At 45.1% G+C, this 27,363-nt stretch overlaps 1 protein-coding gene and 1 long non-coding RNA gene across 2 annotated transcripts in view; one reads left to right on the top strand and one right to left on the bottom strand.

Moving 5' to 3' along the window:
• The window catches only part of NOL10 (nucleolar protein 10), a 94,877-nt gene extending 91,237 nt beyond the window's left edge, over positions 1–3,640 (bottom strand). The window contains exon 1 of the mRNA XM_040224932.1: positions 3,438–3,640. Within this exon, the coding sequence (XP_040080866.1) occupies positions 3,438–3,503 (66 nt within the window). The 5' untranslated portion in view covers positions 3,504–3,640. The remainder of the gene's footprint in view (positions 1–3,437) is intronic.
• A 47-nt stretch (positions 3,641–3,687) lies between these two features.
• Positions 3,688–26,093, top strand: LOC120851871. Its single transcript, XR_005718424.1, has 2 exons — positions 3,688–3,849; positions 23,593–26,093. It is a non-coding gene; the product is annotated as an uncharacterized LOC120851871 (long non-coding RNA).
• The last annotated feature ends 1,270 nt before the right edge of the window (positions 26,094–27,363 follow it).

The raw sequence follows: 27,363 nt of genomic DNA, 5'->3' as shown, positions 1-27,363 counted from the left end.
GGACACTGGAACGCATGTCACTCTTTGAAGGGCCTGAGTCCGAGCCAGAGTTCTCCTCCTGCCTTTGTCTTCAGAGCACTGATTTGTGGGTTTATACTAGTCTTTGTGATTATATTGTTCTGATTTCACTTGAGGCAATAATGTTTCAACTAGAGGTGATGTTAAACTGTATTTCTGGGCACTCGCTATGTCCTTTTACATCAAACTAACGCAAGCAAAGGGCTTCCCTGGTGGCTCAGTGGTAAAGAATCCACCTGCCAATGCAGGAGACTTGGGTTTGATCCCTGGGTTGGGAAGATCCCCTGGAGAAGGAAATGTCAACCCATTCCAATATTCTTGCCTGGGAAACCCCATGGACAGAGAAGACTGGTGGGCTGCAGTCCACAGGGTTGCAAAGAGTTGGAAACAACTGAGCAACTAAACAACAACAAAAGACAAGCAAAACAGAGGTATATTACCAGGGCCTCTCCTTTAATAGGGTATTCAATTTCTCTTCTCAGAAGTTATGTTCAAGAAGGGGCCAGTTCACTCAACAGCTGGTCTCATACATCATGAAAAGTGAAGGTGAAGGTCTCTCAGTCGTGTCTGACTCTGTGACCCCATGGACTATACAGTCCACAATACTGGAGTGGGTAGCCTTTCCCTTCTCCAGGGTATCTTCCTGACCCGAGGACTGAACCCAGGTCTCCCACATTGCAGATTCTTTACCAGCTGAGTCATCACGGAAGCCCAAAAATACTGAAGTGGGTAGCCTATCCCTTCTCTAGCGGATCTTCCCATTCCAGGAATCAAACAGAGGTCTCCTGCATTGCAGGCGGATTCTTTACCAACTGAGCTATGAGGGAAGCCCAGTGCTATGATTCCCATGCTATGAGGGATGCTCATACATCATGACCATGGGGCAAAGAGAAGGGGATGGAGACTGCCTTCTAAATGGGAGCCTGGGACCTTAAAGGGCCAGAAATTCTGTACCACAGTGATGACAGGAAGCAAAGACAATTCATGCTGGAGTTTCTGTACAAACTGACAGCACTCCAGGACAGCACACTAGACAGTCTGAAAGTTCACCAAAGACCTGAAAGTTGCCACTGATTCCAGGCATCCTCTTTGTGTTCTATAAAATCACCGCTAATAGAGAATGGCACTTTACCAATGCCAAATAATTTAACCTGAAACCCAGCAAAAGAGCTCCGGAGATGCTGATGACTTAAATCTCCCACTGGACAGGCACCCTGCCGTCACTGGGGGAAGAAAAAAAAAAACCCTAGTGGAGCTTACATTTGAAGTAGGTAGAGCAAAATAGGCAATTTGTTGATAAATCAGATTTACTTTAAAAGAAGATTCAGAGATTCCCATGGCAGGATACACATATCTGTTTACCCAACATTTCCACCTGATGTTTATTAGAACGTCAAAACTTCAATATCAAGAAACAAAATCTTGATCTCTTTTGCCCACTACTTTCCCCCGACCCACAATGTGCTCAATTCTCCATTTCAACTATCAGCAACACGGTGCCCCCAGTCATTCAGATCCAAACCCTAAGAGTCCTCTCTGGATTCTTTCCTTCCCTTCACCTCAACTCCCTACCGCTATTCAACCCACTAGCAAGCACCACTAGCCTATCTCCAAAACACCTCCTTTACCCCACCAAGTCTTAGTATCTCCTTTGCTACCATCCTAACCCAAGCATCAGTCTCTCAGCTGGACCGTCTAACTCATCCCCACTCACTCTCCCCAGCTGCAGTAATCTGACACGGAGAGGCCAGTTTGAAACCCAACAATAGCTTCCATAGGCATTAAGAATAAAACCCTAACTTTCTACCTGAGCCTACAAGGCCCATCTCTTCTGCTCCCCACCTCTCCCACCCCACTGAGCATTCCACAGCCACCACCGTGGTGCTTCTGTGTCTCCAATGTGCCAAGTGCATTCCATTGCGGGTCACTGACACCTGTTCTCTCAGCACAAAAAAACTCTTCTTTTCCCCTTATCGTCACAAGACTCCATCCTTTTCATCATCCAAGTTTCTGCTCAAAGGTTGCCTCTTGCAGAGAAGACTGTCCTCAAGGCTTTAGTCCAAACCACTTTCTCTGAACACTTCATCCACAAGAGCTCTCTTATAGACACTCAGCATTCAAAGCACTTATCAGTATCTGAAGTTGTTCTATTTGCTTACTTATTACCTTTTTCTCCAACAGGAAACCATATCTGACCGGTTCATCACGTATCCCAACACTTAGCTCAGGGCTGCCTGCACGTACTCACGTCCCAGGAAATGCACGCAGGAGAAGAACAAACTGAGAGGGATCGTGCTGTGTGACAGCTGGAGAAGGAGTTATTTAACCTGAATTCTAAGAAGAAACTGATCCTTGGCTCCAAACCTTTTAGGGTCGGACACAAGAAAAAAGCTACAATGATTCTGATTTCCAAGGGCAGAACTCAGACCAACAGCAGCCATGTAGGAAGGGCCATGTTTTAAAAACAACTAACAAGTAGTCTCAAGTGGAAAAGAGCTTCTGCCAAATTTTCTTCTCACTGGTAGTGCTTCCACGGTGGCTTGACCATCACTCTTAAGAAATAACGTCGAAGCGTCAGAGCTTAGGTTGTGTGACCCCTGGCAAAGTCACCTTTCGCCTCCCTGGAACTTTGCATATTTCTAACATGAAAAGATTGGAAGAGAATCGCTGACTTTCCAAGCCCCCTCCAGTTTTGGCGTCTAAAGACTCAATGATATCAAGTTAACTTCAGCAAGGTTCAAACATATGTCCATGTCATAAATTCTGCAGCTGCAAAGCCTGCATTCCCCTTCACTGCTGTATTTCTAGAACTTGGCATATAACAGAAATTCAAGAACAGCTGAAAAAAGTCAAAGTGTTAGTCGCTCAGTCCTATCCGGCTTTTTTGCGACCCCAGGGACTGTAGCCCACCAGTTCCTCAGTCCGTGGGATTCTCCACACAACAACACTGGAGTGGGTTGCCCTTCCCTTCTCCAAGGGATCTTCCGGATCCAGGGATCAAACCTGGATTTCCCGCATTGTAGGCATATCCTTTACCGTCTGAGCCACCAGGGAAGCTGATGAGGGGCATTTAAACGGGGGAGAAATATCTGTCAACCAAACTATTCACGTTTTCCTCCTTGGTTGTAGCAGCGGCTCTGAACATCCATACAAGTCCAAAGGGACACTTCTTCTGTCTAGAGAACTTTCCCCCAAAATAGTTCAAGAAAAACTCATCCATCCTGATTACCCCGAGGCCCAATTTCTGGCGTGGTAACAGCACGGTCGTCGTCTCCCAGCACCGATCAGCTTCCCCAGGTACCATCCCTCGCCTCTGAGCCTCCCCGAGACCCGGGCGGGCCCGAGGCCAGCAGAAACTGCCAGCGACGGAGCGGAGGAGAGAGGGGCCTCCGCCAGGAGGAGGACCCGACCTGACCCACCTCGGGAAGGGACTTGCCGCAGCTGAGACTGTAAATCTTCACCTCGTTGAGGCTGGAGACCTGCATGGCGGCGCCAAGCAGGCAACAATCCGCGTTCCTGTCGGGTACCCGCTCTCCGCGGAGCAAGGGAGCACCAGAAACTTAAGAAAGCCTCCGGAGCGCCTGAGCAGCGTGAGGCGCGAGCGCCGGCGCTGGGTGATTACGCACTTCCGGGTGCCGGCGGGAAAGGTGGGAGGGAAATGGCCGATTCCGGAAATGACGGAATTAGGGGAGAGGATCCGGTGAGGCTTTCGGAGAGATGGCAGCGCTCTGGGAGCCATGTGAAGATGGGGAGGGCCTAAACCGCTCTCCCTCCTCATGGCAGAGAGACACAGGAAGCTGTTAGGGTCGCTGCCCGGGCTGAAGCGTCGAGGTACCCCTGAGGGCGTGGCTGGCGGGCTGAGGAAGCCTTCGGGAATGGGGCGGGAGGCTCCCAGTCAATGAAGCCAGGTAGAGAAGGAGACCTGTGAGCAAATGCGGAGTGGCAGTAAAATTCCGTTCTCACCGGTGTTTCTGCAACCTTCCCATAGAAATAAATGCTTTTGGAGATGTATTTAAAAAAGAAAAACTAGGGGGGACTGCCCCGACGATCCTGGGCTTCCTCTGCAGGTGGTACGGGTTCAATCCCTGCTCGGGGAACTAAGGTCCCGCGTGTTGCATGGAGTGGCCAAAGATGAAAATTAAATGATTAAATGAAGTTTTTTCCCATCTGGAATTTTTTCGGAAGTATTTATCAATTGGTTGCAATCGGTCGTCCTTGCTGCACGTGATTTCTCTACTTGCGGGAGTTGGGTCGGGGTGGCGCTCTTCGTGATGCTTGGGCTTCACTGCGATGCTTGATGTCACTGCGGTGTCTTCTCTTGTGAAGTCTGGGCTTGCAGGCTCAGTGGATGCGGCCAACGGGTGGGCTTAGCTGCTCAGCAGCATGTGGGATCTTCCCAGACCCCGATGGAATTCTGCATTGGCAGACGGATTCCTATCCACCGCAGGGATCAGAAAAGTCCCTTCATCTGGATTTGGCATTCATCCATAGAAGAGCAAAACTCACCACCCCGACATGTCTCTTTGGGATGGGCATTATTTCCATCTGAAAACAGTCACAGTCCAAAAGACATGGGAAGAGACTTGACCTTCCCATTCTCTGTCTAGCAGAATGTAGCCAGAGGACCTGTTCTAGGAAGGGAGCTGTCACCAGAGATAACTATAGTATGAACTAGGTGTGGTGGACAGGGAGGAACCTAGCAAAGTCTGCTAAAATTCTTCTAGGTGTCCCATTGTCTCTGAGGTACCCAGCAAGCATTTATTTGTTTACCAAACATTTGCTTTTTAATCTCCGTGTCAGTTGCCTTCCTTGCCTTTGAAGTCTCAAACCAGAGCCCAAAACAATTTTTTGTCTTTAGCAAAAGAGGAGAGTGAAAAAGTTGGCTTAAAGCTCAACATTCAGAAAAGATCATGGCATCCGGTCCCATCACTCCATGGGAAATAGATGGAGAAACAGTGTCAGACTTTGTTTTTTTGGATTCAAAAATCACTGCAGATGGTGATTGCAGCCATGAAATTAAAAGATGCTTACTCCTTGGAAGAAAAGTTATGACCAACCTAGATAGCATATTCAAAAGCAGAGACATTACTTTGGCGACTAAGATCTGTCTAATCAAGGCCATGGTTTTTCCAGTAGTCATGTATGGGTGTGAGAGTTGGACTGTGAAGAAATCTGAGCGCCGAAGAATTGATGCATTTGAACTGTGGTGTTGGAGAAGACTCTTGAGAGTCCCTTGGACTGCAAGGAGATCCAACCAGTCCATTCTGAAGGAGATCAACCCTGGGATTTCTTTGGAAGGAATGATGCTAAAGCTGAAACTCCAGTACTTTGGCCACCTCATGAGAAGAGTTGACTCACTGGAAAAGACTCTGATGCTGGGAGGGATTGGGGGCAGGAGGAAAAGGGGACGACAGAGGATGAGATGGTTGGATGGCATCACTGACTTGATGGACGCGAGGAGTTGGTGACAGACAGGGAGGCCTGGCGTGCTGCGATTCATGGGGTCGCAAAGAGTCAGACACGACTGAGCAACTGAACTGAACTGAAAGATGATATTTGGACTTCCCAGGTGGCTCAGTGGTAAAGAATCCACCTGCCAATGCAGGAGACTTAGGTTCAGTCCCTAGGTCAGGAAGATAACTCTGGAGTAGGAAATGGCAACCCTCTCCAGTGTTCTTTTTGCCTTTTTATACTATACTTGCAGGAGGAGGAGGTAACGGGGAATGGAATGGTTGGATGGCATCACTGACTCAGTGGACATGAGTCTGAGCAAACTCTGGGAGATAGTGAAGGACAGGGAAATCTGGTGTGTTGCAGTCTGTGGGGTCACAGAGAGTCAGACACGACTTAGCGACTGAACAACAACAAGCAGTATTCTTGCCTGGAAAATTCCATGGACAGAGGAGCCTGGTGTGTTACAGTCCATGGAGTCCCAAAGAATTGGACAGGACTTAGCAACTAAGCAGCAGCAGCAATGATGGCATTTAAGGTGAGGGTTTCGACCGTTTTTGTGCGTTGAGTAACTGAGTAGTTTCCCTGAGTTTCTCCCATGTATTCATGTTTAGTTCAGTTCAGTTCAGTCGCTCAGTCATGTCTGACTCCTTGTGACCACATGAATCGCAGCACGCCAGGCCTCCCTGTCCATCACCAACTCCCGGAGTTCACTCAAACCCACGTCCATCGAGTCGGTGATGCCATCCAGCCATCTCATCCTCTGTCATCCCCTTCCCCTCCTGCCCCCAACCCCTCCCAGCATCAAAGTCTTTTCCAATGAGTCAACTCTTCTCATGAGGTGGCCAAAGTACTGGAGTTTCAGCTTTAGCATCATTCCTTCCAAAGAAATCCCAGGGTTGATCTCCTTCAGAATGGACTGGTTGGATCTCCTTGCAGTCCAAGGGACTCTCAAGAGTCTTCTCCAACACCACAGTTCAAACGCATCAATTCTTCGGCGCTCAGATTTCTTCACAGTTCAACTCTCACATCCATACATGACTACTGGAAGAACTGAAATGGTCCCTTAGTATCTGATTTTCTTGAAGAGATCTCTAGTCTTTCCCATTCTGTTGTTTCCCTCTATTTCTTTGCATTAATCCCTGAGGAAGGCTTTCTTATCTTTCCTTGCTATTCTTTGGAACTCTGCATTCATATGCTTATATCTTTCCTTTTCTTCTTTGCTTTTCGCTTTTCTTCTTTTCACAGCTATTTGTAAGGCCTCCTCAGACAGCCATTTTGCTTTTTTGCATTTCTTTTCCATGGGGATGGTCTTGATCCCTGTCTCCTGTACAATGTCATGAACGTGAATGTGAAGTCGCTCAGTCATGTCCGACTTTTTGCGACCCCATGGACTGTAGCCTACCAGGCTCCTCTGTCCATGGGATTTTCCAGGCAATAGTACTGGAGTGGATTGCCTCCATCCATAGTTCATCAGGCACTCTATTTATCAAGATCTAGTCCCTTAAATCTATTTCTCATGTCCACTGTATAATCATAAGGGATTTGATTTAGGTCATACCTGAATGGTCTAGTGGTTTCATGTTAGTACACTTTTACTTGATTTTTCTTATATTAGTCTGTCTGATGTCAATTCAATTCTTAAACCAGCCAAAGGAACCTAGAAGGGCAGAGAAAGATTTTTTTCCTTCTTGGCAATTCCACTAAATAAGGATAAAAAAAAAGAAAAATGTCCTAAGAAAAAAAAAAGAAAAGTGATCAGGAATGAAGTGGATTTGAACGTGATATCTTATGAGACGGGTGTGGCGGTATTGACAGTCACAGCCTCTCACTTAACGTATCATTTTCAGAAGGTTCACAACCTTTCTCTGCTGATCATCCAGTTACTTAGAGACCTACCTTTATTGTTGCCTAGATCTGAGGACTTAGGAATTCTTGGAGTAGAATATTTTTCTCATCCTCCTATGCTTTCACTGTACTGAATAAATGTGTTTTTTAGTAGTTTTTTATTACCAAAACACACAAAATCCTACAAATAATAAATAATGAATGTGGATGCCATGCTATGCTAGATGCCTTTAAGTTACAATTTCTCAAGGCTAATTAAAATGTCATTAAAAAAAAAAAAGCCCATAAAACTTCCTTTCTTTAATTAAACTTGGGATGGGCTCCTTTTTAAAAATTAAATCAATTTCTAAACAATTTTTAAAGGTTACTAGGAAATATTGACTTTTATAATTATTTGTAGTTTACAGTTATTACAAAATATTGGTTATATTCCCCATGTTATAAATGCATCCTTGTGCCTATCTTACACCCAGTGGTTTGTACCTCCCACTCCCCCACTCCTTTATTGTCCCCCATAACTGATAACTACTAGTTTGTTCTCTTTCTCTCCCTCTCATGTTACAGCTAATTTGCTGTAGTTTTTAGAATAAACATAATACATATATAGGCAAATCATACATATTTATCTTTCTCTGACTGACTTATTTTACTTAGCATAGTGCCCCCCCAAGTTCTTCCTTGTTGCTGCAAATGGCAAGGTTTCATTCTTTTTATGACTGAATAGTATTCCACTGTACGTGTTGATGGACATACACACACACACACATAGAATTTATCTGTTGATGAACCCTTAGGTTTTTTCCATGTGGTGTAGAGTTCCTTTTGAATGTGTTCTTCACCCTGTTTTCTTTCTACCTCCTTTATCATAGGGATTTTGTTTTATGTATTTAGAAGTATAATAGCGTATTGAACTCATATATGGAGAACCCAGTTTCAACAATTCACACATGAACCATCATGTTTCAGCTACACCCTCACCACTTCCTCATCCTTGGATTACTTTGAAAGATTTACACTCAGTCCATGACAATTACATCTGTGGGCTGTAACGTACTTGTCTGACCACCCCTTCCATCTAGACGTGATGACAAGTCTGGGGCTTAGTTCATCTCTGGGTTTCCTGGGCCTACCCCAGTGCCTGGCACATAGCACACTCTCATAAAGGTTTCTTGATTTAAAATTGTATCAATTAATCACTCCTCATCCTGACCCAAAGTCCTAGTTATTTGTTACCTACATTTTGGCCTTTGGAATATTGAAAACAGCACAGCTCTCTGACAGATGATAGTTTTTCAAACATGCCCAGTTATACACCTTGTCTCTCCAACAAGAAATGTCATAGCTTAGAGTCAGGAAACACACTTGAAGGAATACAGTGTTTTCTGCCAGATAGAACAAGGTGTTCTCAGTCCTCGGTGCCAGGATGGCGCCCTCCCCGCAGTCACTGGCCTGAGGGTTCAATCCAGTGTTTTATAGGGTGGAACTAGAAAGCAGGTGCTGCTTCTCGGGTGTTTCTAGTTTCATCTGTAGCACAAATATTCAGTCATTAGACTGGGATGAACTTGAATGCAGTGCCTTATTCACTACCTATCCTAGGAGCTAAGAGCACAGACTTTAAAGCCACACTGCCTGGATCCAAACTCTGGCCCTACCACTGGCTACCTGGATAGAGACTGGAGAGAACAAGTTTTGTAATCTGTCTGCCTCTGTTTCCTCATTTGAACAATGAGGATAATTATAGAATCTACCTCAGAGGGCTTGATGTAAAGATAAAATGATTGCATGCCATAAATCATTGAGTCCAGGGTATCTATTACTTTGAAATCAGGATGTGTCTTGTGTGTCAAGCATATTTAATTGGCAGTAATTTTTCTTCTAATAGTACATGGGATAATGGTGCATCTTATAGTTAATGAGCTTTTAGATTCAATAAAATATATATGGGGCGCTTAGAACAGTTCCTGACATAGTAAGCACTATGCACTCGTTGTTATTAATGCTGGGGAACCAAAACATTAAAAACAGTTTAAGAAAAAAAAAAGTTGTAAACTCTAAATAACCTTGAATGCTGTGTTATTAGTTGCCATTCCAGAAACCTTCAAGCAGCCTTCAAGACCCCTCTCCCAATTCCTTACTTCCACAGCCCATTCATCCCCAAATCCTTTTGATTCTACCTTTCAGATGTCGAATTCATTCTTCTGTGTTCTCACTGTGAGATGAGATCAAATCTCATCCTCTCCCACCTGGCCCAACAAAATCCTTTTGTTCTGATCTTTGTGCCTCAGATCTGACTCTCACAGGAGACAAAGTCATGTCTCTAATAGGCAAACCCAATCACGTTAACACTCCAACTCAAAACTTTTTGGTTCTCTGCAAACCTGGAAGAACACATCTGAACAACCTGGCTGCCCCCTTCTGACTTTCCCAGCCACCGCACCTGGTGCTGGCCCCTCCCAGCACCTCTCTCATCCGTGCCCTCATTCCCTAGACGCTCCGAGCTGAAATATATACAGCTTGAAAAATATGAGATCCCCGAATGGGATTGACACACATACGCTATTGATATGATGGATAAAATAGACAACGAACTAGAGCCTACTGTATAGCACAAGGAACTTTACTGATTGCTCTCTGGTGACCTAAAAGGGAAGGAAATCCAGAAAGGGGGGAATATATGTATACGTATAGCTGATTCAATGGCATCACTGACTCAATGGAGATGAGTTTGAGTAAACTCCAGGAGTTGGTGATGGACAGGGAGGCCTGGTGTGCTGCAGTCCATGGGGTCGCAAAGAGTCGGACACAACTGAGCAACTGAACTGAACTGATAGCCGATTTGCTTTATCCTACAGTAGGAATTAACACTGCAAAGCAGCTAAACTCCAATAAAAAGTAGAAAAATGTGAGACCTTCTCTCACGCCTCCTTCAAGTCTTTGCACCTGCTCTTCTGACTACTTCCACCCCCCAACACCCCTCCCCGTGTACCTCAACAACTCCCACTCAATCTCCTTCATCTCCAGGAGGCTTTAAATAACCTAGATTCTCATCATACATTATATGTAACCTCACTGCACTGTTTCTTAAACTAGAGCTTACAGATATATTTGTAAAATAGCATCTCGGGTGTAGTTTTTTTTTTTTTTTTTTTTTTCTATTTCAACAATAACCTTTTAAACAGTTGACATAAGCATATCTGATTCTCTGATTGGCATCTTCTGAAAAGTACTACTGCTCATACCATCACCAAGCTTGTGTTTCAGTTTACAGTTCACTGGTTCCATGTGCCACTGCTTTTATTGTCTCAGTTCAGTGGTTGGAAGGAGAGGTGATAGTGTGAAAAAATACAGTAGGGGTGAGTGTGAACCTACTGAAAACCCAATGATGTCACTGCCTGCTGTGTGAAATAAGGTTTTGCAGTCGATCAAATTGGTAACTGAGGTGGGAAGAAGTAAATAAGGTAGGGATAGAGAATGTGAAAGACCTCAGACCGTAGCAGTGCTGCATATTCATTTAGCAAAGCAGCAATTGATTTTCGTTTAAAAAAAATATCAGTCATCATAGTAAATTAATTTGAGTTATATTGGTTTTAATTTTTTTTTCAATTTTGCATGAAAATAACTTATGAGTTTGTTTTGGTGTACAGTAATACAAGAGCTAAAAGCCTAATAAACTTATAACTGGGTTTACATTTGTGCATCCTTAAATAAAACACTAGAAAGAATTAAGTCCTAAATGCAACATGACGGTGTCCTGGATTCGATCCTGGAACAGAAAGATGACATTAGTGAAAAAACTGGTAAAGTGTGAATGAACTATGTAGTTTACTTAATAAAAACTGCACCAACGTTAATGTCTTCAGTTCAGTCGCACAGTCGTGTCCGACTCTGCGACCCCCAGGGACCACAGCATGCCAGGCATCCCTGTCCATCATCAATTCCCAGAGTTTACTCAAACTCATGTCCATCGAGTCGGGGATGCCATCCAACCGTCTCATCCTCTGTCCCCTTCTCCTGCCCTCAATCTTTCCCACCATCAGTTGCTGGGGTCCAGCCCCGGTGGATCCAGGGAATTCGAAGCGGGGAGGGAGTTGGAGTCTGGAAAAGGACTATTTAATTAGAAATATAAAGAGATTAGGAAAGAATAGTGTAGTAGGAAAATTAGTGGAGAAAAGAGGCCGAATAACTTGGTTTACACGGAAAACTAATAAAACCTCGAGACAAGAGGTTTGCACCATCTATGTCAGGCCACCGGCGCCCACTTGAATAGCGGAGGGTGCCCCGCCTTGGGCTCCCTCTCGTGTGGATCTTAGAAGCCGGGGCAAGTAAGTAGACTTGGCGAGCCTCCGTGCTCCAGATGGGAATTCAGCCAGAAAAGGGGAGTAAATAACGACATGGGGGAGCCCAGCATCGGTGCAAGACTCACAACTTTATTTTCAAAATCAGCTTGTATACCCCAAGTTGTACATAGATAATGGAATATGCAGAATTATGCAGGGGCAGCAGTACTGACCCTCATTGAGACCAGGCTTTCTTTTTGCACACCTTCCTGTATACAAAAGGTCTCAGGTGGTTTACATTATCTTCTGGCCAAGAGGGCTGTTAACATTTTTATGGCTGTCTTCCTAGATAAATGTCTATCAACCAGAAAACTTTTTCCCTAGAAGTGTTTTTTCTTTACCCTGCATCACCCTCAAAGTACTAAATAAAGTTACATTCCTGTAGAACAAAGGTGCAGTGGGTTATAACAAAGAAAGTACTTAACTCAAAGATCTAATGTTGCTAATACCAGGTCTACTACCTATTTTTTCTATATACCAACTATATCTACAAATAAAAGATATGAAAATTTGGCAACAAGTATTGGCTCAACAAATGAAACCTTTAATCAGTCCTATTGTAATGATTTTGACTCCTCTGAAGCCCCTACATTCCTAGGATGTTTTAAGCTTCCTGTGCCTCTAGCGGTGGGGAGGCCACAAACAATCACATGCACAGCTGTAAGAGTCCGGCAGGCAGGCTAGAAAGCCATCTGAGGGGTTTTTGGATTAAAACACTCATTATGCCCAGGAGATTTATTATCTAAAAGCTCTAAATTAACTTTTTCCAGAAAAAGGTGTCAGAAGAGTAGGTGGAAAGCATAACACAGTAAAGCAGGCAGACTCTGGTTTTGGGGGGTAGATGTTCAGGAAAATCCAGGGGGAACCCCTGAGGCCTGACTCGCCTTGCCCATCAGGCCTCTCCGCATGACCTTGTCATGGGTGTGATCTCCCGTGCTGGCTCCCGGCAATCAGTGTCTTTTCAAATGAGTCAGCTCTTCACATCAGGTGGCCAAAATATTGGAGTTTCAGCTTCAACATCAGTCCTTCCAATGAATCCTCAGTACTGATCTCTTTAGGGTGGACTGGTTGAACCTCCTTGCAGTCCAGGGGACTCTCAAAAGTCTTCTCCAACACCACAGTTCAAAAGCATCAATTCTTTGGTGCTCAGCTTTCTTTAGAGTTCAACTTTCACATCCATACATGACTACCGGGAAAACCATAGCCTTGAGTAGATGGACATTTGTTGGCAAAGTAATGTCTCTGCTTTTTAATATGTTGTCTAGGTTGGTCATAACTTTCCTTTCAAGGAGTATGCATCTTTTAATTTCATGGTGGCAGTCACCATCTGCAGTGATTTTGGAGCCCCCCAAAATAAAGTCTGACACTTTTGCCACCGTGTCCCCATCTATTTGCCACGAAGTGATGAGACCAGATGCCATGATCTTCGTTTTCTGAATGTTGAGCTTTAAGCCAACTTTTTCACTATTCTCTTTCACTTTCAGCAAAAGGCTCTTTAGTTCTTCTTCATTTCTGACGTAAGAGTGGTGTCATCTGCATATCTGAGGTTATTGAGATTTCTCCCAGCAATCTTGATTCCAGCTTGTACTTCATCCAGTCCAGCATTTCTCATGATGTACTCTGCATATAAGTTAAATAAGCAGGGTGAAAATATACAGCCTTGACATACTCCTTTCCCGATTTGGAACCAGTCTGTTGTTCCATGTCCAGTTCTAACTGTTGCTTCCTGACCTGCATATAGGTCTCTCATGAGGCTGGTCAGGTGGTCTGGTATTCCCATCTCTTTCAAAAGTTTCCACAGTTTATTGTGATCCACACAGTCAAAGGCTTTGGCATAGTCAATAAAGCAGAAATAGATGTTTTTCTGGAACTCTCTTGCTCTTTCCATGATCCAGCGGATATTGGCAATTTGATCTCTGGTTCCTCTGCCTTTTCTAAAACCAGCTTGAACATCTGGAAGTTCACAGTTCATGTATTGCTGAAGCCTGGCTTGAATTTTGAGCGTTACTCTACCAGCATGTGAGATGAGTGCAACTGTGGTAGTTTGAGCATTCTTTGGCATTGCCTTTCTTTGGGATTGGAATGAAAACTGACCTTTTCCAGTCCTGTGGCCACTGCTGAGTTTTCCAAATTTGCTGGCATATGGAGTGCAGCACTTTCACAGCATCATCTTTCAGGATTTGAAATAGCTCAACTAGAATTCCATCACCTCCACTAGCTTCGTTCATAGTGATGCTTCCTAAGGCCCACTTGACTTCACATTCCAGGATGTCTGGCTCTAGGTGAGTGATCACACCATCATGATTATCTGAGTTGTGACCATCTTTTTTGTATAGTTCTTCTGTGTATTCTTGTTACTTCTTAATATCTTCTGCTTCTGTTAGGTCCATATGATTTCTGTCCTTTATTGATCCTATCTTTGCATGAAATGTTCCCTTGGTATCTCTGATTTTCTTGAAGAGATCTCTAGTCTTTCCCATTCTGTTGTTTTCCTCTATCTCTTTGCATTGATAACTGAGGAAGGCTTTCTTATCTCTCCTTGCTGTTCTTTGAAACTCTGCAGTCAAATGGATATATCTTTCCTTTTCTCCTTTGCTTTTTGCTTCTCTTCTTTTCACAGCTATTTTTACGGCCTCCTCAGACAGCCATTTTGCTTTTTTGCATTTCTTTTCCATGGGGAAGGCCTTGATCCCTGTCTCCTATAAAATGTCATGAACTTCTGTCCATAGTTCATCAGGCACTCTATCTATCAGATCTAGTCCCTTAAATCTATTTCTCATTTCCAGTGTATAATCATAAGGGATTTGATTTAGGTTATACCTGAATGGTTTAGTGGTTTTCCCCACTTTCTTCAATTTCAGTCTGAATTTGGCAATAAGGAGTTCATGATCTGAGCCACCGTCAGCTCCCGGCCTTGTTTTTGCTGACTGTATAGAGCTTCTCCATCTTTGGCTGCAAAGAATATAATCAGTCTGTTTTGGTGTTGGCTATCTGGTGATGTCCATGTGTAAAGTCTTCTCTTGTGTTGTTGGAAGAGGGTGTATGCTATGACCAGTGCGTTCTCTTGGCAGAACTCTATTAGCCTTTGCCCTGCTTCATTCTGTACTCCAAGGCCAAATTTGTGTGTTACTCAGATGTTTCTTGACTTCCAACTTTTGCATTCCAGTCCCCTATAAGGAAAAGGACATATTTTTGGGGTGTTAGTTCTAAAAGGTCTTGTAGGTCTTCATAGAACTGTTCAACTTCAGCTTCTTCAGTGTTACTGGTCAGGGCATAGACTTGGATTACCGTGATATTGAATGGTTTGCCTTGGAAACAAACAGAGATCATTGTTTCTTTTTGAGACTGCATCCAAGTACTGCATTTCGGACTCTCTGTTGGCTACTCCATTTCTTCTAAGGGATTCCTGCCCACAGTAGTAGATAAAATGGTCATATGAGTTAAACTGACCTAAAATTACTTGAGAATAAAAGTTTTTTTGTTTGCTTGCCTGCTTGTCTTTTAAGAATCATCCGATATTGAGAGTCCTCCTGCTAGGTCCACAGAGCTTCACCATTTCTTCTGGAGCCTGTTTCCTTGTTTTCTCTCCTTGAGCATTACAGGAGGCTTGTGTATAGATTTCCCAACTATCCACCAGGACCAGAACACTTTTTAAAAAATTTATTTTTATTGATTTATTGATTTGTGGCTGGGCTGGGTCTTTGCTGCTGAGTGAGCTTTTCTCTTGTTGCATTGAACAGGGGCGACTCTCTAGTTGTGGTGTGCATGCTTTTTTTTTTCAATGACTCCTCTTGTGGAGCACAGGCTCTAGGGTGCAAGGGCTATAGTAGTTGCTGCACGAGCTTAGTTGCTCTGAGGTGTGCAGGATCTTCCCCGAGCAGGGATTGAACCCGTGTCTCCCACATTGCCAGGTGGATTCTTTACCACTGGACTACCAGGAAGGCCCAAGAACCAGAACTCTTGATGCCTCTCACCCCTGGCCTCCCTGCTCTCACTCCTACCTGGACTCTTAGCCCTGAGAACAACCTTTTAGAAACACCACATCAGATGATTCCCTTCTCCTTCTTAGAACCCAGTGCGCTCACATTTAAGTCCCAGCTCCTCCCTGATGCCGATGCGATCCTCCACCGCCTGTCTTCAGGCTACCTCTTTCTCCCCAGTGGCTTGGCCACGTTACTTACTTGCTTTTCTGACCTCAGGGTTCTTGCACTTGCTGTTCTCTCTGTCCAGAATGTTCTGACCTTAGCATTTTGCCACTTTGTACCATCTGGATCTCATTTGAAATGTCCCTCCCCACCCCCAGATGCCTTCTTTGACCCACAGCAGTCCCACCCCCACCTGGCTGCCTCCATCACATTCATGTGCTTTGTTGTCTTTCTTGCATTTATTACCTGGAATGACTTTGCTCTCAGACACTGATGAAAGTTTTTTTTATCCTCTGGTTCCTCCACGCTCACTAGCATGGAAGCCCCTTGAGAACAGGGACCTTATCCATCTGACTGCTATACATATATGTAATTACATGCAACACTGAGAATAGGACAAATATAAATTTGTTGAATGAAAGAGAAAGATGTTATTCTCAGTGATTCCCAAAGATAATGCTCTGTCTTTCAGGCTCTTGCTGATGGCATGGTCTTCTTCCCGCCTGTCAGACCCCGTTTCAGAATACTGAAGTTCCTGGTGGCTGGCCACACCTTGCCCAGCCCAGGGTGCCAAGCCCACCTATTTCCCTGTTTCTCTAAATCATCGCTCAGGCTTCCCATAAATTCCTGCACAGGAATTTACACACCTTAAAAATATCAACAACTGGATTGGTTTTCTGTTGCTAATAGGAAATTACCACAAACGTAGTGGCTTAAAGTGAAGTGAAAGTTGCTCAGTCATGTCCGACTTTTTGTGACTCCATAGACTGGAAAATCCCATGGATGAAGGAGCCTGGTAGGCTGCAGTCCATGGGGTCGCTAGGAGTCGGACACGACTGAGCGACTTCACTTTTATGTTTCACTTTCATGAATTGGAGAAGGAAATGGCAACCCACTCCATTGTTCTTGCCTGGAGAATCCCAGGGACGAGGGAGCCTGGTGGGCAGCCGTCTCTGGGGTCGCACAGAGTTGGACACGACTGAGGTGATTTAGCAGCAGCAGCAGCAGACTGTAGCCTGCCAGGTTCCTTTGTCCATGGAATTCTCCAGGCCAGAAGGCTGGAGTGGGCAGCCATTCCCTTCTCCAGGGGATGTAGAGGCTTAAAACAGTATCAATATTGACCCACAGCTGTGTATGCCAGAAGACTAGTATGGTATGGCTGGTTCTCTGGCAGAAACCATGGTGTCATCCAGTCTGGCTGGTCTGGAGGCTCTGGGGAGAAAGCGGCTTCCCAGATCATTCTTGCTTTTGGCAGAATTCAGTGTTCTGCAGTTGTAAAACTGAGATCCCTTATTATTTCCTTGCTGGCTGTCAGCCAGGAGCCACTCCTAGCTCCCAGAAGCTGATCACAGGTTCTTCCCCTGTGACCGCGCCTCCCCCATTCCCGCCATGGGCAGCTCGCGAAATAGACGCTTGTAGTCTTTCAAGCCAGCCAGTGTAGGTCTCAGACATCCCCTTTGCATCCAACAGAGAAGGACTCGTGTGAGTGGGTGAGCCCTATCTTAAGATCAATTGATTAGTAACCTTAATTACATCTGCAAAACCTTTTTGCCATGTGATGTAACATAATATCATATTTACAGAGGAGGGAATTATGCAAAGGTGAAGGACATTGGGTCATCTGGGAATTCTGCCTAACCATGTGCAGCTTGTATAGTCGTCACCATCACCATCATTGTCATCATAATCAGCATGGACAGGTTGTCTTTCCCACCCAGAGAAGAAGAGAATCCCTCCTGAGATACAGCAAGGATTTGAGAAACTAAATTAAGTACACGTGTATTCAGCTATTGGATTGAAATGCCTTTAGGACTTCCCTATAAAATTTTTGTGTTCTTTTAATACTTTGCTCTCGATTATGTGTCCTGTGACCATATTCACTCATATACTCATTCAGCAAATATCTATTGAGGGACTTTCCTGGTGGTCCAGTGGTTAAGAATCCACCTGCCAGTGCAAGGCACAAGAGTTTGATGCCTGGTCTGGGCAGATTCCACATGGTGCGGGGCAACTAAATCCCACGTGCCACAGCTACTAAAACCTGCATGCTCTAGAGCCCGAGCTCCTCAACAGGAGAGTAGCCCCCACTCACCACAACTAGAGAAAACCCACGCGCAGCAGTGAAGACCCAGTGCAGCCAAAACAAAAATGTAGCTATTGAGTTACTACTATGTGTTCAGGTATTTGTCAATATGTCTGCTTCAGGTTGCTGGGTTCTAGAAGGCATATTTGAAGTGACATTACACCTATGAAAATGCTTTGCAGATGACATTATTATATGAAAATAAGATACTACCATGTAGTTCTTTCTCTGTGGGCTGACTTGGTACACAGATTCCAGAGTCAATATTATGAGATAATGTTCAAGTTTTCTGGCATGCACACGCAGTTTGCACATTGATGCTGCCCTGCATTTTCACATGGCCTTGTGTTATGCTTTTTGTCCATTTTATATAGCTTGGGCAAGAAAGAGGAATAGACTTAATATTTTTGCTGTTAAAAAGATTTCCTTTTTAATTATGTTAAATCCACAAATGGATGATGGTGAATTATAGAATGTTTGATCATGGAAATCTGTTCCCTAGGTAGACACATAATAAACACTTCATGTCTGTTGAATAAATAAATGAAACAACTAAATTTAAAAAGTCAAAGTTACATACATGTTCTTAAGAAAACAACTTTCACAAATGTTACTGATATAAATTTATTATTTCTGCTAGTTTTTAAATTTTTTTGTTTTCATTAGTATTACATATATGAGCATTTAGCTATCTTAAACTGGAATGAGTTATTATCTACATTATGGACAAACTTAAGCTGAACTTTAAGTAAGGCTGTGTTTCGTTTTATTGTCTGCTCTAGGTGGTGGTGGTAGGGGGTAATATAAATTATCTTATTTCCATAAGATAATACAATCCAACCCTGAAATCTCCCCTCTGATTCTTTCCCTCTTTTTTTCCTCCCTTTATGTTCCATTCATTAGCCATTTAGTGGACCTATTTCCAGACCTCATGCATATTAGAGATAAAAGACTGCATAGAGCACAGTCCATGCTGAAAAGGAGTCCAGAGCAGGAGAAATTAAGCCAGGGGAAGTAGAAGTCAGACTAGAAGCCTTCTTATACTTGACCATGAAGACTCTCACTAGGACCTGAGAACAAACCAGATCACAGCAAGCACCCCATACCTTGCCCCAGACTGTGGGATGCTACCTCGCTGCACATTTCCCCCTTCAATCACACACTTACACTTTGTGTAAATAACACCAAATACACATGGGCATGCATTTCCAGTCTATTTAAAGGAGCTTTTTTGGAAAGTTTAATGTATTTGTTGTTGTTTAGTCACTAAGTCGTGTCTGTCTCTTTTGTGATCCCATGGACTGTAGCCAGCCAGGCTCCTCTGTCCATGGGATTTTTCAGGCAAGAATATTGGAGTCTGTTGCTATTTCCTTCTCCAGGGGATTTTCCCAACCCAGGGATCGAACCCACCTCCTGCATTGGCAGGCAGATTCATTACCGCCGAGCCACCTGGAAAACCTGAGTTTCATGTGTAGAATCCTTTGAATAAGAACAGATGTTTACTGAGAATGAGCACAGGCTGATTATACTACCCCAAAACTGGTGACTTCTGTGCTTGAAGGTTTATCACCATCCCCACCTTTGCAGTGGGATCACTGGCTGACGAGGAAACCACAAGCCAATTCATTTCATCTCCAAATACCCTGTTCACAGCAGGCCTCATCAAACGTAATTATTTCTTGACTCAGTTGTCAGAATTAAGCAGCTAGACTATAATAGTAGTCAATGTTCTCTGTTCTAAGAGCATTCAAAGTGATCAGGTTATAACAAAGGAACAAAAGCCACTGGTTTTGGAAAAAAGCAACTCACTTCACAGATGACCTGCCCAGGCTCTTCAGAGCTCCAGGGCTTCCTGCTCCATAGAAACAGAGACAGTGACAAGCATGAGCTATGCAAAGGCCCAGTAAGGTCATGAAGAGCCCTGTGCTCACAAGAGCCTCACTCACACCTGGTTGAAAACTCTGCTGTTGCATCTTGAAATTCTTAACAATTTTTGAGCAAGAGACCCTGCCTTATGTGCCCAGTCCCATGTACTGGGCATGATGGGTGCATCAACAAGGGGCCCCAACTCATTCAGGGGGTGGGGAGGCTTTCGGGAAAAGGAAGGGGCAGTAGATATTGGGAAACGCAGCCAAGAAGGTACAAAAGAGCCAGATAGTGAACTGGTATATTGCAAGTTAAGGCAACTGGAAATTCACCCTGAGCTAATGGGTGTCAAGCTAGATGGGTGGGGTCAGATTTGCAAAAGCAGCCTCTCAGGCTGATATGTGAGTTATATTTGCTGGGTCCAGCTATTAAGCAGTGATTGCAATTATCTGAGTGAGTAATGAGGAAGGCCTGCACATGGTACCACTAGGGACAAAGAGAAAAATCAGCAGACCTTCATGATTGTCGTTAGGGCTAAGGGAGAGGGCAAGGTTAAATGTTCCTCCCAGTTTCAGGGTCAGGCATGATGGTAGATAACACAAGAACAGGTCCTGGTGGTGGGGGAGGGGTGGAAGGTTGGGGGGATAAATAAATAAATGAGAAGATGTTCATTCTCACCACACTAATCTATAGATTCAATGAAAAACATCAGCAGGCTTTTTTTTTTTTTTTGGTAGATTCTGAAATGTGTAGCAGTACAAAAATTATTTTCAAAACACTTTTTAAAAAACCACAAAGTTAGAGACTATTTAAAGGCCTACAATAAAGTCACCGTAATCAAGATGGTGTGCTTCTGAAGGAAGAATCAACAAATATATCATGGAAAAGAAGAGAGAGTCCAGAAAAAGATCCCAATTTATATTGTCATCTGATTTTCATTACCACCCAAAGTTTGTAGTTTATATTAGGTTTCATTCTTGGTATTCTGTGGGTTTGGACAAAAATGTATAATGACATGTATTCATCATTGTAATAGCATTGGATTGGCTCAAATTTAAATTTCAGTTTTCCCATTAGATGTTACAAAAATATTATATAATACAAAGTCGTTTCACTATTTTAAAAATCCTCTGTATTCTATCTACTCATCCCTTCCTCTCCACTACACTTGAATTTTTTAAAGTTATGAAGAACAAGTAGTTCCTGTGGAAGTGGATGAAATATCTCTGGGAAAATGTATAGGTAAGGCTTCTTAATCTGGAATCCAAGAGTCTAGGTGGTCCCACAAACCCCTTGATGATATCATGTGAAAAGAATCCTATGTACATGTAATATACACATATTTTTCCTGGGAGGAGAGATCAACAGAGGATTAGAGGGTTCTGTGAGTCCTCAAAAGCCATGAACCTCCAGTGTAGCTCAAGAGAGCAGTAGATAATGAATGGAGACAACAAAAATAAAGGGAGGCCAGAGAAAAGATGCACAGGAAGGAGCCGGAGTGACCACATAAGACGATGGATCCATGCAAGTCCCAGCAAGGGGTGATTCCAGAGGAGAGTGTTAAATGATTTGTAGTGCTAGAGAAGACTCTTGAGAGCCCCTTGGACAGCAAGGAGATCAAACCAGTCAATCCCAAAGGAAATCAACCCTGAATAATTGTTGGGAGGACTGAGGCTAAAGCTGAAGCTCCAATACTTTGGCCACCTGATGCAAAGAGCTGACTCACCGGAAAAGATCCTGATGTTGGGAAAGATTGAAAGCAGGAGGAGAAGGGGGTGACAGAGGGTGAGACAGTTGGATGGCACCACTGACTCAATGGACGTGAATTTGAGCAAACTTTGGGAGGTGGTGAAGGATAGGAGAACCTGGCATGCTGTAGTCCATGGGGCCACAAAGGATCGGATATGAGTTGGCGACTGAACAACAACCTAGATAGGGGAGCACTAATAAACATGACCACACCTGTTCCCTGGGCTGAAAAATGGGAGGAGGAGTGTTTTTGAGGAAGTGGTGAGGACAGAGCCAGATGGGGGCGGCCTGAGAAGGGAACAGCGCCCACCTACACACGCTCAGCTGGAGATTCCTCCCACCGGGTGCAGCTCTTCCTGTCTCCATCCCTCATGAATCTGGGCCACTCTAAACTTTCAAGCCCTGTCACTTCTTCAGGGAGAACCCTGTTTGAAATGGGTTTTCCCAGCTGCTCTCAGTCTCATTCCCCCTTTTGATCTTCTTTGTCAGAACTTTAAAAAAAAAAAAAAAAAAGTTAATTTCTTATGCTTATTTACCTGTTTACTTGCATCTGACCTGCCTTCCACACTAGAATGGAAGCTGCCTGAGGCCGGGGTCTTGTGTCCCCTGTGGTTCCCCCAGCCATGAGCACAGGCTTGTACACACAGTAGGTCCTCCACAGGCAGGGGAATGCGGGTGTGCCTGGCGGTCAGGATGTGAACACAGTGCTGGACATTTAGAATGAAGGAGAGAGACCTGGGGGGCAGTGGAGTAGGGCTCATGGACCAAGGAAAGAGGTTTAAAGAAGGATGATGATTAAGGGAATTCCCTGGTGGTTCAGAGGTTAAGACTCAACACTTTCACCGTGGTGACCCGGGTTCAATCCCCGGTCAGGAAACTAAGATCCTACAAGCTGCAAGGCACGGCCAACAATTAAGACGATAATACAGAAAGAAAGAAGGCTGAGTTTGACGCTGAGGGGGAGGATCGTAGAGTGACGGTGTGCTGGATGATGAAAGACAGCTAGGAGGTAGCTGACAGAGGAGATGGGGGAAGCTTTGGTGATGAGCCGGGGAGGGGGTGCCAGCCTCAAAGAAGGGGACCTGTCATATCCTCTAAACAAGAAGAACAAGGCAGCAACAGGTGGACTACATAAGGTGGTAAATCCATAGACTGGCAGAATTAGAAGCAACACTGACATCTGAGGGTATCACTTTCCTGGGGAGTTGGGGGTGAGGTCATCTTCAGAATGAAGGCTGCAAAGCCTCCAGGAGAGACTGCAGCCGAGCAGCGAGGCAGACCTGGCTGAGTCACCACAATGATCTTGGGTCAATTTACTGTGTCCCCCCCGAGCGGGGAGGTCTATGAGAGCAGGACCGGAACTAGCTTTCACCACTCAGTCCCTGGCACCTTGAACAGTCCTGGCCTGCGGTCATGGCTCTGCATATCTGTTGAAAGCACAGAAGGGTGAGTGACGGAGAGAAGGGACAACCGGACAAGGAGGCCACGTGTGGAGCCGGGCAGCACGGGGGCGCCTCTCGGGCACGGCTGGGCTGCCTGGGGGGCGGGGGGAGACTGAGCACCAAGGGTTTTGCTGAAATAAGGTGAGGTGGATTCACGGGAAGAGTAGGACGTGAGAGCATCAGAGGTGCTGATGAGAAGGCAGTTCAGACCGTTTGCCTGGCATGAAAAGAAGCCGCACTGGGAGGAGGTGACCAAGCAGGGGAAGGCAGAGGTGTGTGCGTGTGTGTGTGTGGGCGCGTTGAGGGCAATGCAGTGGGAGCTGGGTATGAGAGCGGGATACTGGTATTTAAGCTTTCCGAGGTGGGGCAGTTTCAGGTGATGACAAGGTGCAGGGTGCGGCCACAGGAGTGGGCAGCTGAAAAGACAGATGGAAGGTCCTTGGAGTGGAGGAGCTTTGGAGGCCGGGGATGGACATTGTCCATGGGGACACTCAAGCCACTCCACTCGAGCTGGAGAGAACCACCATACCAAAGTCAGATCCTTGGGTCCTCGCAGAGGAGTCGGGGGAGGGGCTAGATGATGACATTTCACTCATTCATCTTCATTCATTCATTCAGGAAATACTCACTATCGATTTGCTTTGCCTTCACAGGCAACCAGGCAGACAGGGGTCTTTCCTTGACCTACTCCACCATCTCCAAGGACCACGCAGGTCTCTGCTTTCCCCGTCTCTTCCTGGGAGGGGGAATGGGCGTTGCCCTGCTGGAGCCTTGGCCTCAGGGGCTTCTCCACAGACACAGAGCCCTCTGGTCTGGCCACACCGGTTCCCCCCCCCCCCGCCCCCCGCCAACCCCAGATGTCCTCGAGGTGGGGGATCAGCACAAAGGAGGCAGGTTGACACGCAGCCAGTGTATCTGTCCTGGAAGATGTCGCCAAGTTGCCTGCAGGCTCTGGGATCAGGGGGAGGACCTGGAGCACCCTGGGCAGGTCGGGAGGGAGGAGAGCAAGGCACAGAGAAGCAGCAAGTGCCCAAGGTGGGGATGAGATGGGCTGGCCGAAGATATGAGGGTCCCCAAGGGCCTCCCAAACTCAGGCATGTGGCTCAGGGTCATCCCCCAACCCAGACCCATGGCAATCTCCCAAGGGATTTCAGCACCCAGTCTCACTAACATCTGGAAAGTCCTGCTTTGTGTGTCACTTCATCAATCTGGTTGACTCTTCAGCAGGTTTCCAAAACACAGAGACTCGCGGAAAATTCATGCTGCTCCTCACGGCGGTTGCATGTTGGGGACCCTCATTCCTCTGTGACATTCTTATTCAAAACTCCCTAGGAGTGCAGTGCTCATTTTCCAAATGGATACCATCCTGGTGTCACTGTCACCAGATAAACCTATGGAGAGAGAAGATGGTCAAAGGGACCTTGACAACCTCCCTTTAAAAACTGCCAGGCAGAAGCCTCCTTTGTAGAGCCAGGGAACCGCCTATGCTGTCCTCCCCACAGGCCCAGCCAAGGGACCGGCTGCAGGCCCTCAGTGGAATGCCAGGACGAGGAGGACAGGACCAGCCACTTCCTCCATCACGGTCACCTGTGCTCCGGCCTGCTGGCCAGGCGCAGGCCTCCAGGGTCAGTTAGGGAAGAAGAGCTCACAGTGCTAGTCTTGGTGACTCAGATATAGGGTCTAGACGCACTAGGTCATCTCCAGAGCTGGCTGCAGACTGAAGGCAGGAGAGGGGATGGGGGCACCTGGGCCGGGGCATTCCCACTCCAGCCGTGAACGAAGCAACTTGCTCCAGCAACCCAGCAAAATGTTGGCTGCACAGTGCTGAGATCAAAACAGAGTTGAAGCACTCCAGAAATCTGACATACTTGACCTCTGAGATTATTAAGCACAGCATGCTTCTCAGAACCTCAGGTTCAGTAATGTTTATCAGATGCTGATGAAGCCAAGGTTCATGGCTATGAATATTTATTGATCAAACTATTAACTATCTGATGATATGTTTGTTGTGTCACAGGATGTATCAAGGTGATTATGAGAATTCACTCATTACACAGACCTTTACTGGCAGCCGTCCTTGTGAAGGTAGAGATGCGGACAAGAGCGAAGCCTGCTGATCCAGTCCAGCAATGAGGACAGACAGACGGACAGCAGGCTCTCGGGCCACAGCTCTGAAAACCCTGAAAGAGGAACTGGTGGGGATCCAAACAAGGATTTAGAAAGGTTTCACCGGCGGGTCATGCTTGGGCGGCCTTGTTTGTTTTCGGTTACTTTTTTGGTAAATGGTATTTGTGGTTGCTTTCTATATTTTAACAGCTTTATTGAGAAATATTTCACATACCGTACAATTCACACGTTAAATTACAATTCTGTTTTTACACAGCTGTGCAATCATCACCACACTCAATCTCACCTTCTCAGAGAAACTCTTAGCAGCCGCTTTCCATTTTCCTCTAACTCTTCCCCGCCCCCTTGCTGCTGCTGCTGCTGCTGCTGCTAAGCCGCTTCAGTCGTGTCCGACTCTGTGCGACCCCATAGACGGCAGCCCACCAGGCTCCTCCGTCCATGGGATTTTCCAGGCAAGAGTACTGGAGTGGGGTGCCATTGCCTTCTCCCCCACCCCCTTGTTTTTCCCCAAACCCTAGACAACTACTCATCTGCCTTCTGCCTCAATGAATTGGCCTATTTTGGATATTTCACCTAAAGTGAATCATGACGATTTATGGTCTTCAGTGACTGGCTTCAGTGTTGTCAAGGTTCACCCATATTGAAATGAGTGTCAGCCCCCCACTCCTTTCTGTTTGTTTTTTTGCCTGGCTATCAGTTCCCCGACCTCGGACTGAACCCTGGCCACAAAAATGAAAGCCCAGAATCCTAACCCCTAGTCCACCAGGGAACTCCCCACCCCTGCTCATTGTCATTGCCAAATAATATTCGATTGTGTGGATATGCCACATTTTGTTTACCTGTTCATCAGTCGATAGACATTTGAATTGTTTTGGGGTATTATGACTAATGCTGTTGTTCACATTTGTGTCCAAGTTTTTTGTGTGCATGTAGTTTGAATTTCTTCACTGTATACCTAGGAGTGAGGTTGCTGGGTCATCTGGTAACTGTGTTTAACATTTAAGAAACTACCAAACTGTTTTCCAAAGTGGCTGAGCCATTTTTTATTGCCACCAACCGTGTATGAGGGCCCCAACTCATCTCATATCCTCATCAGCACTTGTTTTCCTTTTTTAAATTATAGTTCTCTTGGTGAGTGTGAAGTGGCATCACATAGTGGGCTCAACTTGGGCTCCTGGTCATAAACTTAAAGTGGAATTGTAAGGGGGGAAAACTCTCCTCAATCCTATTTGGGTCTCGGGCTAGGCCTAAGAATTAAACTGACACAGAACAAATTAACAGGAGAAAAGCATACAATCTTTAAAAACCAGAACAGGAAGCTTTTCCATCTTTCAGACAAGCACACTATGAATCTGTGACAAATAGACAAGACAAAGGGGCTTATATTGGCGGGTAATAAATGCTGAAGAAGTAACCTTGGAAGATAAGGGTTGGTTTAACAAGGATGTTGGTACAGATCTTAGTCCCCGGCTCCCCCCAACCCAACCCCCCACCCTGCCCATCTCTAGTGATAAGAAAGTCTTTCTTCCCCTTGGATCAAGGAGGACACTTTCATATGGGAGTTTTATCTCCTGCTTCCAGGAAAAAGAGCAAGATCAGTGTCCTTCTTGCCCTGATGTGTCTTAAGTGCCATTCATTCAAAGTAATCAATATGCCAAAGTGGCCTGTTTGGGGGTGAGATGTTCCAGTCTCTGCCTCTATCTGCGTGTCTTCTTCCCCATGTGTCTATGTGTCTTCTCTTATGATAAATCCAGTATGATGTCATCCCAATATCCTTAACTAATTATATCTGCAAAGACCCTTTTCCTAAATAATGTCCATCCCATAGACAGAGGAGTTGACAGCTACAGTCCATGGGGTCACTAAGAGTTGGACATGACTGAGCAAGCAGGAAACTTCTGCACCTGAGATTCAGGGTGGATGTGAATTTCTGTTGGGGAGAATACTATTCCATCTGCTACAGGAGATGAGAGTAAAGATGATAATGACGTAGAAGAATCAAAAGAAAGAAGACAAGTAGGCAGATATAAGACATATTTTAATTTATTTATTTTTAAAATTTTTATTTGAGTATAGTTGATTTACAATGTTGCATTAGTTTCAGGTGTACAGCAAATTGAATCAGTTATATTAATACATATACCCACTCTGTTTTTTAGATTCTTTTCCCATATAGGCCATTACAGAGGACTGAGGACTGAATAGAGTTCCCTGTGCTATAGAGTAGAACATGTAAGGTATACTTTGGATTGGCTATTAGGAAGCTACTGAAATGAAGAACTGAAGAACAGAATGGA

The sequence above is a fragment of the Oryx dammah genome, unplaced genomic scaffold, assembly GCF_014754425.2.
Source record: "Oryx dammah isolate SB20612 unplaced genomic scaffold, SCBI_Odam_1.1 HiC_scaffold_25, whole genome shotgun sequence".
Taxonomy (NCBI): Eukaryota; Metazoa; Chordata; class Mammalia; order Artiodactyla; family Bovidae; genus Oryx; species Oryx dammah.
Note: the sequence above shows the minus strand (reverse complement) of the source record. Positions and strands in the feature narration are given on the sequence as shown.